This window comes from Rattus rattus, chromosome 4, assembly GCF_011064425.1.
Source record: "Rattus rattus isolate New Zealand chromosome 4, Rrattus_CSIRO_v1, whole genome shotgun sequence".
Classification (NCBI taxonomy): Eukaryota; Metazoa; Chordata; class Mammalia; order Rodentia; family Muridae; genus Rattus; species Rattus rattus.
Genome location: NC_046157.1, coordinates 56366883 through 56386399, shown reverse-complemented (window position 1 = coordinate 56386399; position 19517 = coordinate 56366883). Strand labels below are relative to the sequence as shown.

Genomic DNA, 19517 nt, shown 5'->3' with positions numbered 1-19517 from the left:
TTGTTGTGCCAGGAAGTATTCATGAACCCCAACAGAGCACTAGGGTCTCTTTATTACAAGCTCAGGACAATGGGAAGGTAAACATCCTTGACCCGTCAGTGAGACAAGACTTTATAGGAAGTAGAAGTAAGGGAGGGGTTTCTATCCTGGCCAGTATCTAACTAATGTCTGTGGTAAGCCAACAGGTGGGTACTCTGAGGCAAGACTGAACAATCACAAAGGGTCTAAAAGTACATCTGAAACAATCAGACTAATCTTCAGCTGTTGCTAGGAAGTAGCTAAGGAGTAACTTCAGCCAAGGACAAGCCATGAGGTCCTTCCTAGTATGTGGGTACAGCTTGGGTTAAGCTGTAGGTCGAGTTCTCAGGCTTTTGTTTTCCAAGATGGAGGCTGGTCCCAAGATGATGTAGGTTTGGCCTCTCCAACATGTCTGTATGTGTACCACACTTATGACCGGTGCCTCCCAAGCCAGAAAAGAGCATCAGAGTCCCTTCAGTTGGAGTTACTGATGGTTGATGGCTGCTCTGAGGGTGCTCGGAATTGAACCTAGGTCTTCAGAAGAGCAGCCAGTGCTCTTAACTGAGCTAATTCCCTAGTCCCTGTATATAATTTGCCCCTGTCTGTGCAGACAGAAATGTGAATTCAGGAGGGAATTTTTTTACTGACCTTGTGCATGTCTTTGCTTCTTTGTTAAAATTAGCCATTTCCCCTTCCAGAATTCTCACCGTTCCTGTAGCCAAGGCAGTCTTGTAGTGTGTCCTTCTGTTGTTTTAGTGAGACCTCTGTTAATAATTAGTTTAGTTTCTAGTTACTGTGACAACATATCATGAACAAGGCAAGTTAAAAGGAAGTTTCATTGGTGTATACTTTTAGAGGGTTAGTGTCCAGATGACAAAGAACAACGCAGGACTCACCTCTTCATTTTGTTTTGCTTTTCAAGATAGGGTTTCTCTGTGTAGACCAGGCTGCCCTTGAACTCACAGAGACCTGCCTGCCTCTGCCTCCTGAGTACTGGGTTAAAGTGTGCACCACCACTGCCAAGTCCAGAGCTACAACCATGCAGCAGAGAAAGAGCACTGGGAACGGCATAGGCTTTGAAAACCTCAGTGTCTGCCTCCAGTAATGTAACTCCTCCAAGACCCATGAGGCCAATTTTGTTCAAAACACCACTTTGTCTAATATTGGCTGCTCAGTTCCAAATCATAGAACTCAGGAATAGACAGCAAATCATACTATTTCCACAGTAGTCCAGTGTTTTGATGAAGTGATTATTCTTGATTCCATTTAAAGAACTTTTTGTCATAATTTATTTGAACTCTGATAATAAAAGAATTTTTAAAATCAGAATTTGATAGTGAACACTCCTTATGAAATGATTTATTTGAAAAGCAACAAAATCTGATGTGATCTGTGTACTGTTTCTTTTTCTCTGTCCTCCTTTTTTTTCTCTCTTTATCTATACTCTTTACTTAGAACCAACGAAGGCAACAAAAAATTCAAGAAAGGTTTCTTCACTTCAATGAGATCTGCACCACTAACTACACTGAAGACAATGACCATGAAGCTGAGACGGCACTTCCGGGAGAAGGGGAAGTGGATACCGAGTTCAACCGTGGCTCTCAAGAGGAGCTCACCCAGACAGAGCTCTGTGTTAATCAGAAAGATGTGAATGGCCAAGAGGAAATGATAGAAAGCGCTGCCGATGAGCGGAAATGCCCAGAGCACCTGGAGGTGAAAAGTGTCAGCACCGAGAGTGATCTGGGGAGTTTGACTTCTGCTCCTGAGTGTCCTAGAGATTTAAATGATGCCTTCCTGGAAGAAAGGACCAGTGGAGAGCTAGACATTACCAATGGTTTAAAAAACCTTACTTTGAATGCTGCTGTTGATCCTGATGAAATAAGTATAGAGATTCTGAATGACAGCCATTCTCCTGCGTTAAAGGTGTATGAGGTCATGAATGAGGACCCAGAAACTGCTTTCTGTACCCTTGCAAACCGGGAAGCTTTTAGTACTGATGAGTGTTCAATCCAACATTGTTTGTATCAGTTCACCCGCAATGAGAAACTTCAAGATGCAAATAAACTGCTTTGTGAAGTGTGCACAAGACGGCAGTGTAATGGACCAAAGGCAAATATAAAAGGTATTTAGTTGTTTTTCTTGTTGTAAAAATAGATATTTAAGTGAGTATTTTACAGTTAGGATCCTTGTGAATTATCTTCACATCCGGGTTTAGAGAGTCAGTAGTGCCCTTTTGCTTGTAAATGTGTTAGCAGAAAGAAAAAAACTGCACCAGCATGGCTAGTACACTGGTACCCTGAAAGCAAAGAGTGGTTGCTGTCTAACAGTGAATTTCACACTGGATCGATGTCAGAACATCCTGACAGAAACTGATTCTCTGCATCCGTATATCCTTGTCAGCATTTGTGATGGCCCTCATCTTCCTAGCACCAGGAAGTCATGCTTAAAGTTTTCAGTGTACTTACGTGACACACCCAGAGCAGGCGGCTTTCTTCTGTCTCCCTGAAATGTGGAACAGAGATACTGATAATACAATGTCCCCTTGTCTTGCCCGTGTTCTTCACGTTTGACTAAGCGGGATTGGGCTAAGGGAGAGGGTGTCAGACTGTTGAAGATTTTCACTGGAGTTGAAGCATTCTAAAGCCATTTCTTTATGTGTAAAATAATACAAAGACTAAGTGATGCTGCATTTAGGGATTTCATTTTAGAGCAGACAGTGGCAAGCAAGCCAAAATCCATAGACCTACTACTGTTTCTAATAGTCTCTGAGCAAACATGCTTCTTCTCGTTTTGGTCATCTTTTATGATGGGAGATAACCAAGCACCTCCAGACCATCTTGCTGATGTAACAGTTCTCAAAGATACCTTAAAATGTCTGGGATTGAGCCTAGGGCTGAGCCTAGGGCCTGGTGCATTTTGGTACTAAGTTGTACTTTAGGCCTTTTTAAAGAATGCTGTTCTCAAACGTGCCATCCTCCTGCCTCTATCTCTCAAGTACTGGGATTATAGGCATGTGTGACCATGTCTCTCACCTCCTCAAAACATTCCTTATAAATTTTTATAAATGATTTGATGATCTGGAACACTTAAGTTCCAACCCTAATAAAACTTAATGTTGCTTACATTCTTCATGTGTTTTTGACATTCTTCAATTTATACTGAGAAAATGTCCTTGATTTTACGTCTTGGTTAATAAAAACACCAATATTACCACAGTCTCTGCTGAAGCGTGTTAATCTTGGTTTTAGAGGTTTAGATACTTTTATAACAAACAGTGTTTTGTAGGTGAAAGGAAACATGTTTACACCAATGCCAAGAAGCAGATGCTGGTTTCCCTTGCTCCTCCTGTACTCACTCTTCATTTAAAGAGATTTCAGCAGGTACCCTCATAACCCCAAATCTGTTTAAGTATGTAAAACTACTTTATTCTCTTCTGAATTTGTTTCTGCTTTTTCTTAATTCTGATTTCAAAAAAAGTGGGAAATTTAGAAGAGAAATAAATGTAAGTTTGTCAAAGTGGAGGAATTTAGACAGTCCTGGTTTCTAGAACTTATGATTTGTAGTATCTTACTCAAAGTTTAATTTCAGATTAGAAAAACACTAGTTTACTGCTAAAATGTTTATGTAGTATATCTTATTTTTTAATGACTTGCTTAAAAAGACATACATCAGATTTTCATAATTTTGTGACTGGTCATATTTTCTGGAACATTTGATATATTACTACAACTTTGAAATTCTGCAGAATTTTATAGACATTTCCCCTCGTTTTGGTCAAGTACTGGCTTGTCCAGTTGGTTGGGTCTTACTGGCAGTTGTGTAAGCATGGTTAGAATATGTGCTGAAAAGTGATTCAAGGAGGACATTCTGCTATTGCTGAATTTTAGGAACTCCAAATCTCTGACCCAATCGGGCATTTGGGAGGACTAAGGCAGAATCAGGGAAATCTCACCAGAGCACTTTTTGGTAGTGTACTTAAAGAAAAATCTAAACTAGCCAGAAACAAGACAAGGAGGAAAAAGTCTCCGTAGAAAGGTGACTGGGGCTGGATGTGTTGAGAGTTCTTTGTGCATTGGAAGGGACAATCTGTATAGCTTTTTCAGGAAAAGAACTCAACCTGTAATCCTCTCTTTCTTTTTTTAGGCTGGTTTTAACCTACGCAAAGTTAACAAACACATAAAGTTTCCGGAAATCTTAGATTTGGCTCCTTTTTGTACCCTTAAATGTAAGGTAGGTAAAAGTGTTTTTTTTTTTTTAAAGGAAATTGTTGAAGAGAAATCATAACCTATCGAATACTCCTCCAGTATTTTACATTAAATATGAAATATAATTTTTTGAAGAAGGGCTGGAATGTAGCTTAGTGATAAAAGTGATTGTCTAGAATTATTTTAGAGTGGGACTTTTGATTATACCTTTTGTCTTAGTTAGGGTTTTACTGCTGTGATCAGTCACCGTAAACAAGGCAACTCTTATAAGGACATTTAATTGTGGCTTACAGGTTCAGGGGTTCAGTCTATTATCATAATGGTAGCATCCAGGCAGGCATGATGCAGGGAGAGCTGAGAGTTCTACATCTTCATCTAAAGGCTGCTAGTGGAAGACTGCTTCCAGGCAACTAGGATGAGGGTCTTTTTTTTTTTTTTTCTTTTAAGAATTATTTATGTATGTGAGTACACTGTAGCTGTCTTCAGACACACCAGAAGAGGGTGCCAGATCCCATTACAGATGGTTGTGAGCCACCATGTGGTTGCTGGGAATTGAACTCAGGATCTCTGGAAGAGCAGTCAGTGCTCTTAATTGCTGACTCATCATGACTCAAGGATGAGGGTCTTAAAGCCCATACCCATAGTGACACACCCACTCCAACACCTCTTAATAGTGCCACTTCCTGGGCTGAGCATATACAAACCATCACACCTTTATAATTTCAAAATCTGTGATAAGTCATTTTGAAGATTAGGTTATTTCAGATTTTCTTAGTGACTTTTCAATTGATATAACACACCATGATCAAGTAAATGTATAAAAAAAGTGTTTATTTGGGACTTAAAGTTTCAGGTTAGACTCTATGATCATCATGGTCAGGAACATAGCAGGCAGGCCTGGCTGAGAGCTCACAACCTGAGACAACCATGCGGAAGACAGAAATAACGAGGAATGAAGTGGATTTTTTGACGCTGCAAAGCTAACCCCCAGTAACACCCTTTCAAGAAGACCATACATTCTAATCCTTTCCAAAATTTCACCAACTGGAAACCAAATATTTGATCACATGAGCCTACAAGGGGCATTCTCATTCAAACCACCATACAGAAAAATTAGTTTGACTTCTTATATGGTAGAGCTTGTCTTGATAGTTGAGGGCATACAAAAAAATTGAGCAGATATATTACTAGTCTCAGTTTAATATGTTAATGTTAAGATAGGTATACCTGGAGCAGATACAGTCTATGAAGTTCTGCATGTTGGTGTTTCCAAAGGCCATACCAAGTAGAGCATGTCTAAGCTAGTACTTTAAGAACATAGTGTGATTAATCCAGTTTTAAAAACAATAGCAGGTAAAGGAACGTTGTGATATGAAATAGTACTTGAGACTAGCAGTAGTTCTATAGCTCACAGAAGGAAACAGGGACTTCAAGCCAAAGAAGATAGGAATGAGGTTCATGCCAAGGAACTTGACCTTATTAGGTATGAAATTGTAAGCCACAGAAGAATGGTACAGCAATTTCTTGACCCAGTCCCACGTGAGTGTTATCTAGACTATTTGCTTTAGTGTGGAACCTGGATCTGAGGAGACTGGAAAGGCAGCAAATGAGGAGGGAACTGAATCACTTCAACTCCATAAAGCCATGAAGCTTAGGCAGGTAGAAGGGGAAGGAAGAAATGTTTTCTCGAAGTTAAACCTAAGAGACTTGTTTGGTACTAGAAAGGGAGGCAGAGTCCTTTAAGTGGATGTTGAGCAGGGCAGTTGAGGATTTCTGGATCCAGGCTTGAGTGACTAGATGGACACATGGAGTGCCCTAGAGATAGGGCCAGGCATGATGCCTTAAATCCTAGCACCCCAGAGGCAGAGGCAGAGGCAGAGGCAGAGGCAGAGGCAGACTTAGCTCTAGAGTTTGAGACCTGCCCCATCTAGAGTGAGTTCCAAGATACTCAGGGCTACACAAACTGTCTCTCAAAAACCCCAAAAGGATAGGAAGTACAGGAAACAGGCTAGAAGGACTGGGGTCAGCTTTGGATGTAGTGAATTCAGGTATCTTTGATATACAAGCCTCACACCCAAGAGACCAAGGCTTGAGAATCAAGACTGAATTTAACTGAGATTAAAGAGCACACAATAGTTGAAGAGAGGAAAAGAATACTGTAGACTGGGCTGGGTTAAGATTTTAAAATCCAGTCCATTATGGCTGAAAAGCAATGGCACTGGAAACCCATGTGAATCACTAGTGCACATACCTCTCTGGGGCAATGTAAACAAAATCCAGAGAATGTGGAGGCACAGGTTACCCAAGAGAGCAGAGTAGGATTGTTCAAAAACAGTAAGAGCACAAAGGAAAGTGGTCCCTGCTTGAGGGAATGCATTTGTTACAAGAGCTGTGGTACCTAGGGTCTTAAGCAGCCTTCACTCTGGGTGGGAATGTACAAAATCCAAGTAGTTTAAAGTACAACCTAAATATTAGCCTTACAAGGTTTATACTGTGGTAGAACCAGGATGGCCGATATAAAGGTACTTCCTTGAGGCCTTTAACTGGCAAATTTAACTGTTCATTTAACCATGATATCGCATGGCTCATTCATGACCTAGTTTTTGCACCATGAATAATCAACGGCAACTTTGATAAAGGTGAAATAAATTATCTCTGTGGGCTAAGAAGACAGGTGGTGTGACACACTGTGAACACGTTTTACCACAGACAACTGTGTAAATGGGACAGTAACATTGGATTATATTCTTGCTTTTTTATTTTTTTAAGAACGTTGCTGAGGAAAGTACAAGAGTGCTGTATTCCTTATATGGAGTTGTTGAACACAGTGGTACTATGAGGTCAGGGCATTACACTGCCTATGCAAAGGAGAGAACTGCAAGCTGTCATCTCTCTAATCTTGTTCTTCATGGTGACATTCCGCAAGGTAAGCTATCTTACATAATCCAAACATTTTGCATATTATGCCAAAGCCTTCCCCACCCCCCAAAGAAACCTGACTCTTTCCTTTTGTTTCCTGGCAGATTGCGAAATGGAGTCAACCAAAGGGCAGTGGTTTCACATCAGTGACACACACGTGCAAGCGGTGCCTATAACTAAAGTACTGAACTCACAAGCTTATCTCCTATTTTATGAGAGAATACTGTGATGACAAGAAGTGTTTTCTCTGGAAATACGCCTATGGCTTTTATACTGGCTATTATAACAATAAAAAGTTAAACTATAAATTATGTTCACCTAAGTAAATGACAGAAAAAAATCATGTTTATTTAAATACAGACAAAATTAACTTACAGCAGTTTTTGTATTAGCATACTGGTTTTTACTCTTTCTAGTTTCAACTTTAGGAAAGATTTGAATAACTAAACTGACTGGGTGGTAGTTCTTGACACATCAATAAAGTGATATTCCCAAAACGTGCTTTATTAAATTTTTAAGTTATTACTGTAACCCTACTGGCAGCATGTTTCACTACTGTAGTGCTGGAAGCAATGTGAAGTCCTGGTGTCAGTGTGACTCTAGACATTATGCTGCAAAACCTTGTGAAAAGTCAGCCAGTGTTTATTGAAAAGCTTATGAACTTTGGCATGGTGACAAACCAATTTATAAGCCACTGTATCAGGTTACTGGAGCTTAAAGGTTTTCCAGACTGGGATTGGAAGAACAACTTTGGAAATGAGAAACTATTTCTAGCCTCTTAGGTCTCTGTTACAACTATTCAAACTGTCTTTCCCTTGTAGAATGCAACTGCCAACATAGATACATGGTATGGTTATAGCAGTTTGCTTTTAGAAACAGTCCACATCTACAATGAGAACAGTCGTGTGAGTGACTTGACATTGACACAAGCAGTAGTTAATCAGATGGCAAGAACAGTAACATGTTTATTGTACCACCCAGCAGAGTACAAACACAAATACTTTTAAGAAAAGTAAGAAAACATTAGGCAAGTTCTACTCTACAAACACAACTCTTCACCATGACAAAGTTCCTCAGTCATTTTGGTCATCATCCCAGTCTTTCTTCCCACTTGGAGGCTTGGGCCCACCAGCTGGTTTTGCCATGATGATCTAAATAACAAAAACCATGTTAAGTACAATAAACTCAAAGACCATTTTGTGTTAGCAATTAAATTTCTACCTGTGGAGAAAAACCACATTAACTATCAACCGCCTTCATTTTAATAGTGGAAAAAAAATAGGAATAGTGTCACTTTATGAGCCATGAACATTCCTGGTGTCTCAACCTACACTTCATCAAAGCAGAGAAATTAACATCCCCTGGACTTCTCACCTCTAGAAACAACTAACTAGGGACTTCACCTGACTTCATATCGACAGTGCTTATAATAATCAGCCTCAGGGCATTTCCTTTGTGCACCCTATATTCATACCACATTAAATCTATTCTCTAGAACATTTGTACAAGGAGGTTCCAAGCCTCTAACCCCCATGTCTAAATGGTCTTTGCTAATTTGAAAACTGCCATTTTTTTTTTAAATGTGAGCCAGCCATAATCTCCAGATTACTCTCAGGAGTGCTGTATTATGGAAAAGTTTGCCATTTTAGCTGGACTGTACTGTCTATCCAGTGCTGAGTCTGTGGGATTTGCCTGTTTGTAGCCCTTCTAGGCCAGTCAGTGAGGTTACAGATGCACAGCATGCCTGTGACTCTGGCCCTCATGCTTTCAGGCAAGCTTTCCCATCTGAGCATCTCCCTAGCCTGAAAAGTCAACTCATTTTTAAGCCAAGGTCTTGCTCTGTAGAGCAGGATGGCTTGGAACCCAGATCCATTTGCTTTTGCCTCCTGGTGCTAGGATTAAAGAAGTGTACTTGCTTCTGCTTCCCACGTGCCACCACTCTATAAAGATTACATTTTCATTTCACTCACCTGATCCACTCTAAGTACAGTGACTGCAGCATTAGTGGCCAGTTTAATAGCCCAGTATTTTCCCAAGTAAGTATCTAAAATACTGGCTTCTAACATATCCTTTACAGCAGGAACTTCAGCCTGTTAAAATAAACCTAAGTTAGTTTTTTTACATGTGAAAGCTTATACTCAACACAGAAAACTTACAAGGCTGATAATCTAAGTAGTGCTTATATACCCTCACTGCAAAGCTGTCGGTAACTAAGATTTCCTTTATCAGATTATTACGAGAACTACTTGTAAAAATCAAACCTCTATTTTGTACCAATTCCTCTTTTATGCATACTGCACTTGTTTAAAATGTACATTCACAAAAAGTAACATTTTAATACCTCAATATCCAACCCCACATTTTTGTTTCCTTCTTGGTGTACTGAATAGAGTTTAGAGATAACTTCATTGGCCTTGACGCCAGAATTTTCTGCCAGTGCCCGTGGAATAGCTTCAAATGCTTCAGCGAACTTCTTAATAGCATACTGTTCAAGGCCAGGACACGTCTAAAACAAAATGGGTTCGTCAATACTTTTTGGTTTTTTTTTTTAAAGAAATGGTCAGAAAGGCAAATTATATAGAAAAAACTTGTACTTCTCCATATGATGTGATTTGTTTGGCCAATTCGATTTCTGTAGCTCCACCTCCAGGTACAAGACGCTTATCCTATTTAAAAACAAAATGGAAAAGCAAAAACACTACAGTGGAATATTTCTTTAGACTATAGCTTTTCAGCAGGCACCACTATGCAAAATTTAAGTATACGCTTTTAAGGGACTACATCAAATTTTCAAACATGGAGACTAGGAACCCATTAATATAAATATAGCATTGATAGTGCTTCAGCAGTGGTAGACAGTCCATACTCTGGAATACCTTTGTTATGTTTAGCTTATACATTAGTGTTTGAAGGTAGCATTCATCAGCAACTGACAGGCTATTAAACCACCTATCTTGAGGTTCTCATGTTTGAGTCTACCAACTGTTTTCAAGAAATCACAATTTCTGAAATTGCAAGTACTGACCCTTGTGAGAACTTTGAAAGTATTAACTCCATCATCTACTGCCCTTTCTATATCATCCATCAGATTGTCTGTAGAACCTCGAAGAACTATGGTAGAAATGGCACCATCTTCTTTTTCTGCCAATAGATAATTTGTGGATTAAATGAGAGAAAACAAAACTCTTAATTGTATAAAACACACCTTACCATTACTACCTACCATGCTTAAAAACAACCACCTGAGTATCTCCAACTTCTGAGAGGTAAACACTGTCACAATGTCCCATTTCTTCTAGGACGGGAGGAGTCTACAAGAAAACGATCCTTGTAGTAAAAATTCAAATGTATTCACCCATCCTTTGTTTTCCAAAATACATACCAATTTTGGAAGAGCTGTGGCACCAACTGTTTTACAGAGTCGTCTGAGATCCCACTTTGAGTTCAGTCTTCAAAAAGAAAAAATATGCAATTTGATTTACTCCCAACATAAAATGTAGAGAATAGCAAAATAAAAGGACAAGGTGACATACACCTTTAATCCCAGCAGCCAGACCAGCAGATCTCTTTGATTTCAAGGCAGGCTAGTCTACATGGCCAGCCAAGGCTGTCTCAAAAAACAATACCAGTAAGAATTATTCTTTCACCCTATTCAAACTGAACATGTCTTTATTGCACTGAATTAGGAAGCCAAGAAGCTGATACTGACTTTGTAAAAAGCTAGCTGGAAGTGTATGGCACCTACAGACAGAAAAACTGAGGCCAGTGCAACAGCACACGCTTTTAACCTCAGCACTTGGGAGGAGACACAGACAGAACTGAATATACATAGTGAGTTCCAGCCCAGCCAGGGCTATATAGCAAGAATTTGTCTCAAGACAATGAAAAGGCATTTTTCTTGATTCGCACTCTAGCTGACAAGCAATTAAGTTCACATCTTAACCCTTAAGCTATTCCTTTGCCCAGAATGTTTTTTCCTTCTTGCTCAAGTAACATCTACTCACTGCTCCCTGGACCCCAACTGCTTAAATGCCAAGTTAACTTAGAGCATTTATAGTACTGTTTACAGAATGTAGCTCTTACCTCACCAGCATGATATTGTACTTGTTAGCATAATGAAGAGCCATATCTGCCACTTTGCCGCCTGTCACTATGACGTTTGCACCAGTGCCTGCAATGGCTTTCACTTGTGCATCCATAAGATTCTCTTCTCCTTTACTAAAGTTCATCAGTTCTTCAGCAGTCTTAATCAGAACAGTTCCCTGAAAAGCAAGCAAAATCTCTCCCTTTAAAACCTTTCACAATTTTGGTGCTCGAAAATTGTAAGATAAGGTTTTACCCAATCATTTAGAGATCTGAGAGAAAACATGGAAATAAATGTTTCATTATGAAGCAAAATACACACATTTTTTGAGGATCCTCGTGTATAAAACTCTAAAACATAAAAGTATGACCCTCAGTTTGTTCCTACACTCCCATGTGTCAAAGACGCCTTTTGCAATGTGGCAGGGACATGTCTCCTTTAGAGATGTCAAGCAGATACATCGTTCTTTCAAATACCGAGTGTCACCAAAACAACTTCTCACATTTCCCTTGAAGCATGGACTACACAACCATTCTCCTCCCTTCAATTCTGTAAAACCAACAACTTGAGTCTGCCACGATGTTTGCCATGGATCTACTGCTGATGAATCTACAGTATGTAGCTTTAAAGACTGATTTATCATGTTCTAATTGATTAGTATTCCTAAGGGCATAAAAGCATGTCAACATTCACTAAAAGTGGTTTCATGAGCATACATGGAGTACTGACAAGAGCTATAATTATGAATAGAAATACTGCCACCACAAAGTGTTTTAGTCCAGTATTTGGTAGCTTAAGCAAATACTCATGGTCTGAAGAAACAAACTGTAATCTTCAGTTTGCTTAAGAGCAAGCCCCACCCCCAACTTAATGGAAAAGCAACCCAAATGTCCATTTCAAATCACATACCTTTGTCTCTGTTATCATGCCATCAAAGGGACAAGAGTACACGGCTATTTTTGCATCTTTGACAGATGTCACATCGCCTTCTGTTTCCTTCTTAAAAACCATGCCATGTAATACTGAGGATGAATAAACACCAGAGCCCTAAGGAATCAAACTCAATGTAGTGAGAAATCGGAAATATGGGGTTCTTTAAGTAACAGAGAAAATAGTCTATGCTTTTGTTTTCATCCCAGGTATGGGGGTGTGGGGGTGTCGTGTTAGCTGACTGATTTGCCTCTAGTAGAGCCATGGTTTTTGCCTGTTATAGGTTGTTTCTGTGTCTGTGTGATGTTCGGAATACTGGAAACTTTTCAGAGGGTGTATAAAGGCTAGATCCCCTCCCCGCCAAAAAAGTTAAAGAGACCTGATAAAGGGGGTTGGAGGTCGGTTATGGGTTGTTAGTAGATGTGCTCAAAGAAGAAATCAAATTCAAGGATCTCTATCTCTCCCTTCTATCCTTTATCTCCTTTTTAGTGATGGGGGTGAAGTGGGGGGTGGGGGGGAAACCCACAAAGTACCAAAGACCTATACAAGCAAAGAAGAAATTAGATTCAAGGATCTCTCTCCTTTCCTATCTAGTGATAGGGGATAAAAAGTGGGGGAATAAAGCGGGGGGCGGGGGACCCACAAAGTAGTAAGATTGGAACACACCAACACTGTCATTGGAGTTAAGTTTTAAAGTAAAGTTATATACCAAGGCTTCTATGATCAGATGGTTGGCATAACAAGCCACTCTTCTCATGGCTGGAAGCACTACAAAATTACCACTATTATGGAAGGAGCGTGCTTCAGCAGCTGAGAAAAGCAAGGGTAGGCAGACAGCAGTCAAGTCACTTATGTGCCTGATCACCAAGCACCCGGCACTAATACACCAAGTAGAATTGCTAGTGCTACAGGAAGAATAGACAAAGATGATTTCAAAGGGGAGCCGTCTCTCTGGCCCCATTCTTTACATTATTCTAACCCCTAAGTATCAGAGGGAAATAATGACTTCACAAGAAATTATACTTCTAACCAGGAGCAACAGCAGTTCTCAACCTGTGGGCCACAACCCCTTTGGGAGTTTGTATCAGATATTCACATCATTATTCATAGTAGTCACAGAATTATGAAAGAGCAACAAAACAGCTTTAAGACAGAAGCAGTAAATCTAAAATAAAACATAGGATATTTATGGGCATACAGATGGCTCAGTGGTTAGAACTGGATGCTCTTCCAGAGGAACCAGATTTGATTCCAGCACCAAAAGATAACTCAAAACCATCTGTATCTTCAGTTCCAGGGATCTGATGCCCTCTCCAGCCTCCATACAACTGCATGTACATGATACAAAGACACAAATGCAGGCAAAAGACCTGCACATGAATTAAGTCTTAAGAAAAGAGCAGAACAATTCTGAAGCAGGGGAATAGGGAAAATGACTGACCTTGGAGTGGGAGTGCACCTCCATGGTGGAGTGCTTTCCTGGCATGCTCAGGCTCTAGTTCAAATGCCCAGGAATGCAAAGACAATGCCTCTTACTAAGATCTATTGGGATATGGTAATGTAGTTTTTGAAACTTACCAGAATCTTACATACTCTGATGTTATCAACATTGAAATTGCCAGAATCAGGAAAAATAGATACTGTTAAGAAAATGAAATGTATTTTTAGACTACAGAGAAGACAGAGACATCTCAGTGACATTAGATAATGTGGTTGGATTGTTTTGTTACCAACTATTACTCACCACACGCCTGAGCAATGAGCTTGGCCAGAAACTCCTCGCTGCCGTACTGCTTACTCATTATGGAGGTGCGCAGCAGCGACGACACCTCATCAACATCTCGCAGGTTTTTGGCAGAACAACACACCAAATCAGGAAGAATCTCATGAGCTTTTTTGCAAGCTATTTCATACCCCGTAATTACCTAAACCATGAAGAAAAATAAGTTTTGGTAGACATAATTTTGATATGACTTATTCTGGTAATCCAACAAATACGGATTATTTTCAACATAAAATAGCAAGTGTTTAGAGAAATGCATGGTAGAGCCAATAGCTATGGACTACACAGCTCTGATGACAACACAAACGTCGACCCTTATTCTAGCACTTACCACTTATAGGACCTTGAGCAATTTAATTTCAAATCTCTACCTTCCTATGAAACAGAATGACTTTTAAGAAAGCTTAGCAATTAGAATCTTTTGAGGACACACTCATGTGAAGCAATGGCCAATGCCTAGCAGCGTAAGCTACTCAACATTAGCTTTACTGAGGAGATTTAAAGTTTACTTGAAAATCGTTCACTTGTGCATGGTAACTGTACACACAGGACTATAACGCATAACGTTATATGAATATGCAAGTGTGTCCATGCTGTACATGTATGGTGGCTACAGGTAGGTATCAGGTGTCCTGCTAGCTGACACATTCCCTCTGACAACTCTCTCAACCAGTCAGCAGGTGCCAGTGATGCTCCTGTCTTCACTCCTCCTAGTGTGGGATTACAGGTATACCTGAGCACTACATGGGTTCTAGGGATTTGAACACGGGTCCCTGTGCTTGCCCATGAGTGCTGTTACCCACCTAGTTCTGAATTTTAAGCTTTAAGCAAAAACACACAAGTTATCAAATATAATTAAAGTAAAAGATGAACACTTGCCTCTGATACTGACAGGCCAATCCTCAGAAGTTCTTCAGCTAGTTCCAGAAGAGCGCCAGCGAATACCAGAACAAAGTTTGTGCCATCACCAACCTCTTGTTCTTGCATATGAGAGGCCATCACAATCATCTTGGCAGCAGGATGCTGCACCTGATACAAAGGAGGGTTATCAAGTGACAAATTCTTATACTTGGAGTAACAAAAAGTCCTTCATTTCCTTGATGGCAGGTAAATATTACCTGACCAGTTCGTTATAGTTTCGAATATGTTAAACTATGGTTTCTCAGCACAAATTCACCAGTACAAATGAAATCATTTCAAAGTATCCTTCTGACAGCCACCCATTATACACAGCCCCACAAAAGTACCATATTCACACCTAACTGAGAAAATAAAGCATTTGCAACTGTTAAACTCAGCAATTTAGAAGTCTTTAGAAGAGAAGCTGGTGTGGTGACACACCTATCAATTGTCACCTTCTCAAACACTTGGCATAAAACTTTAGCGTCATCCTTTATTTTCTCCACATCTGATACACTGGTCTCACCAATTTTCTCCACATACTAACTTTTTAATGGTTAAAAAATATTTTGCCAGGCCTGTTGGTGCACATCTTTAATCCCAGCATTCAGGAGGCAAAGGCAGGAGGGAATCTCTGGAGTTCCAAGCCAGTCTGGTCTACAGAGCCAGTTCACGACATCCAGGAACACAAAAACCTTGTCTCGAAAACAAAAGTTTTTGGAAGAAATAAAACAGACCAGAGTCTCAGTATCACTTACATTTCTAAACATGCTCCTGTTTTTAAAAAAAAAAAAGTCCAAAGGAACCCATGACTTCCCTTTTTTCTCTATTGAGATAGTACATGCAGCTTAGACATAGCTGAGGATGACTTTGAAGTTATGATCCTTTTGTCCTCCTCCATCTCCTGAGTGCTGAGATCACAGGCAGAAGCCGTCACACGTTTATACAAGTTTACACAGTATTGCAAATCAAACCCTAGACAAGCACCTACAAACTGAACTACACCCCAAGCCTGAAAGTATTTTTTAAAAGCCACAAAATCCTCAAGTTCTTAGGAATTAATTTTATAGACACTCTTCAATGCAAATGTTCAGTAATGGGGACAGAACGTAGTGGGGCTTTGTGCTTGCTAGGCAAGTACTACATTACAGCGCCACCTCCCCAGGCCACGTCTACAAATCACTAATTCACCCTCTAAGCCCACACTGCAGCTCTGTTATTCCGACAGTATACACGTTTTGAAGGGTTATTTTTATTTTTGCGTGTGGCTATGTGTGAATATAGGTGCCGAGGACTGTAAGAGGGTGGTGGGTCCCTCTGAGCTAGGATTCCATGCTGTGAGCTGCATGCTGTGGGATCTGAACCACAAGAGCAGTATGCACTCTCAACTCCAGTCCTCATTTCGTTTACCACAAAAACATTCCTCCACAAATATTCTGTGAAGCTAAATTTTTACTTAGCATTTTAATATGTTATAGAAATGTAAATTTTTCATTTTCTTTAAAACACAGATTATATTCTTCTCCAATACTAAACTATAGGGTCTAATAGGACGAGAAATGGGTATCACATTCCTCTCATCTCTGCTCTAAGTATCTGTTCTATACCCTCTTGGACAATAAAACTTCAGGAAAAAAGGAAAATGCATCGTTATTTACCAGCTATTTTTATATCACTGGAGAATTCATATTAGAACCAATCTATAGAATAATAAATTTGATCATCAGAGCAATACTCCACAACCCAAAATGGCAAACCTAGAAACTAGGTCACATAACTCTTCACGATAAACTTGAAGTAATGGCCTTTTTTCATCTAAACTGAAATATAGTTTCAACTATGTTAGTCACGGGTTTTCATGGTTTTAAAGCAATACTTACTTCTAGCTCTCTTAAAATAGTCGCTGCATCGTTGGTCACAAACAACTTCTCCAGGCGATTAATCACCATTTTATTCATTCCTCAGAAACAGTTGCAAAGAGAAAAGAATCCATTATTATCCAAATATTCCCCCACATAACCCAAGAAAACATGGGCAGAAATCATACTGTTTTAGATCTGTATCACAGCCCCATGGCCTTTCCCTGAGTAAACACCCACATGCTTAGCATGTAAGCAGTGCTCAATACACAGGAATTAACACATACAAAAACAGTACGCTTAGAAGCACACTTGGTTTCATCCTTCATCTCCTTGTGTGTGTCTTTAATTCAGCTGGTGGTTAAAGGTAAGAAGTGTTGTCTTATACTATGTTGTTTTGTTCCAACTGCTCAGCCCTTTCCATAATAAAGAGAGGCGCCAATAGTGAGCACGCTGAATTTTCCTTTGACTTAAGAGGATAATAGTATCGGTTTTAATTTCTCTTTTTCCAGAAAGCTGAATTTCTAACTAAAAGAAGCACATCAATGCCACCAACCATAAAACAGTGTGTAAGACCTGCACTATATAGTAACACCCACAGGACAAAAGGAGGCAGCTAACAGTCACGGCACATCTTTCCCAGCCTGAATTGGGCCATTACCATTTGGTCCATATGCTGTACGGGTGGTCTGGGCCAGCTCCTTGCAAGCCTGTATATTTCTATACACAGCCTCTTCTAATCCTGAGAAATGCTGCAAGAGAAAATGTCTGCTTAAATATGATAATGAAGAATCTTCAGATACCTTTTAATTATGCTTCTAAGAAACAGCCAGGATCACATAGGCATCCTTCAGATGGGGTCTCAACAGCCTCAGTTTACCCCTAACTTGCCACTGTGCCCGATCACTTTCTATCTGTAAAATAATGGGATGATTGGCAGCTCCTACTTGGCAGGTTATTTAGACTCACCTAGCTAATTAACAACTGTTCTTCCCTCCGCCTTTACCCAGGGATTGAACACAAAAACGAAATCCACCATTAAACTACAATCCCAACCTATTAGTACTAGCTTTTAACTTGAAATCTTTTGGAGGGGACTTAAATGTATCTTCATCATGGTCCCCTCAGTACTGATTTACATACAGTATCTCTGTGCTTAAGTGCTAGCCTTCCAGAGAAATCCTTTAAATATCATTTCCTCAGTCTGAGTGAAGGAGAAAAAGACCCCTCAAGTGGGAAACGGTATCATTTCCAGAACTTACTAACTTACAATTCATTTATCTTTTTCTACAAGTTGCAGAAATATGGAAGACAAAGCAAAGTTTTCTGGTAGCTTGAGCATCTCGAGTCAAATTACTCCATAAGCAGTGTGACCGTTGACAAAAAATAAATAAATAAATAAATTAATTAAAAAAAAAAAAACCACTCCTGAAACTGTGTTCTAAGGGATAACACTATTTGATCTGGCCTGGGGCTTCACTTATCCTGTAGGCTACGAAATCGGACAGTCAGGATGAAAAGACAGTAACAGCCTTTGGCTCCGTCTCCTCAATTCAGAAAAAAATAAAGGAAACACAACTTCCAGAGGTGGGTTTTCAGTAAAGCAGTTGTGATTGGACGTCTCTGGATGGTTCATGATTACCTTTTGGAAGGAAACAACCAAGAGCAGGCTCAAAGGTTACTATGCCGGACTCCTGTCACTTCCACCCTACAAGTCCGGACCCTAAAACAACCGGTTATCAATTCTGTCCAAACTCATTAACTGCATCGCCAGCTCCCGTTAAGGGCGGGGCCCCTGGGCTCCATCCTACGGACACATGCAGAGCTGGGACGCAAACCCGTAGCCTTCCTTGTCCAGTTCCCTCCGGCCGACCTCGCTGGGGCAATAACAGAAATGCCCACGGGTTTCAGCGACCGGGCATCCAGAGCACAGCTCCCTTTCTAGAACCTTCTCTATCCCGGATCGCGGCGCGGTCGCACGCTTGCAGGCCTTTCGCGGGCGCCACAAGCGCGGGCCCGCCCTCCCACCGCACAAACTCTCTATGCCACCTACTTTTGCTCCATCTTTGAGCATCTGGGCAAAGCCCGGGGCCTTGGGGACGTGAAGCGCCATGGCTAGCCCGCAATCAACCGCTCACGCGCTCGCTCCAAGGAAGCAAGGTGCCCCGCGCAAAGCCTGCTGGGAAGGTGCCTTTGCGCTGCCTCACGGTCTTCTATGGCCGGTCGCCCCGCCCCTTCTCCCATTAGCTCATCTGAAGTATCGCGAGAACGAGAGTGAGCTCCATAGAGAGGGTCCAGCAGACAGACCCAATCTGCCGATCTCCGATCAAACCGAACGATTAGGCCGATCTCGGTTCGCAGGCCTGATTCGTGTCCCTTGTCCTAAGTTAATTAGCAAACTCTGGTTGGAAGGTTTGGCTTGTGACATTTCTGAGGCGGGCACCCCACTTATTAACCTTCATTTGCACTAATCCTGCAGATCTAGCACCGGGACAAGGTAGCCTTTTCTTCTCAATGCTCACCTGCCCTCGTCCTTGCAAACTACCAAAGGTGGTCCTCCGTGTGTCAGTTGGGCACTGTAGGAAGCCCTGAAGATTCGAAGGTGATAACTGAAATAGTAAGGAGGGTTGCAACTTGTGGAGTGCACGTGTGTGGCAGATCTAAGTGGTTTGCTTAAGTGTAGTTATCTTTGTTACTGGTCAAATGTAAGACTGAATATTGACATCCACAATTTAAGTGATACACCAGAGGTCACCGAGCCAATAAATATTGAAGGATGATTTCTACCCCAGGTTGACAGATTGCAAAGTGTGCATATT

At 40.6% G+C, this 19517-nt stretch overlaps 2 protein-coding genes across 4 annotated transcripts in view; one reads left to right on the top strand and one right to left on the bottom strand.

Annotated features, from left to right (window-relative positions):
* Usp16 (ubiquitin specific peptidase 16) overlaps positions 1 to 7639 on the top strand; it is a 28124-nt gene extending 20485 nt beyond the window's left edge. For 2 of the 3 annotated variants that reach the window (XM_032900481.1, XM_032900479.1), the window contains exons 14-18: positions 1474 to 2140; positions 3304 to 3398; positions 4162 to 4248; positions 6993 to 7149; positions 7247 to 7639. In XM_032900481.1, coding sequence (XP_032756372.1) covers positions 1474 to 2140; positions 3304 to 3398; positions 4162 to 4248; positions 6993 to 7149; positions 7247 to 7371 — 1131 coding nt within the window. In that variant the 3' untranslated portion in view covers positions 7372 to 7639. Of the gene's footprint in view, positions 1 to 1473; positions 2141 to 3303; positions 3399 to 4161; positions 4249 to 6992; positions 7150 to 7246 lie in introns of those variants that run through there. The other variant, XR_004387682.1, reaches the window with a different exon arrangement.
* Positions 7466 to 18936, bottom strand: Cct8 (chaperonin containing TCP1 subunit 8). The gene is made up of 15 exons (XM_032900482.1): positions 18752 to 18936; positions 17360 to 17450; positions 16720 to 16799; positions 14819 to 14968; positions 13901 to 14081; positions 13735 to 13796; positions 12136 to 12273; positions 11226 to 11404; positions 10525 to 10591; positions 10366 to 10453; positions 10168 to 10283; positions 9737 to 9808; positions 9484 to 9648; positions 9113 to 9232; positions 7466 to 8293 (listed from the first exon to the last, which is right to left on the bottom strand). Exons 1-15 carry the CDS (start codon positions 18809 to 18811, stop codon positions 8216 to 8218), a joined length of 1647 nt encoding a protein of 548 aa, XP_032756373.1. The 5' UTR covers positions 18812 to 18936; the 3' UTR covers positions 7466 to 8215.
* Between the last annotated feature and the right edge of the window lie 581 nt (positions 18937 to 19517).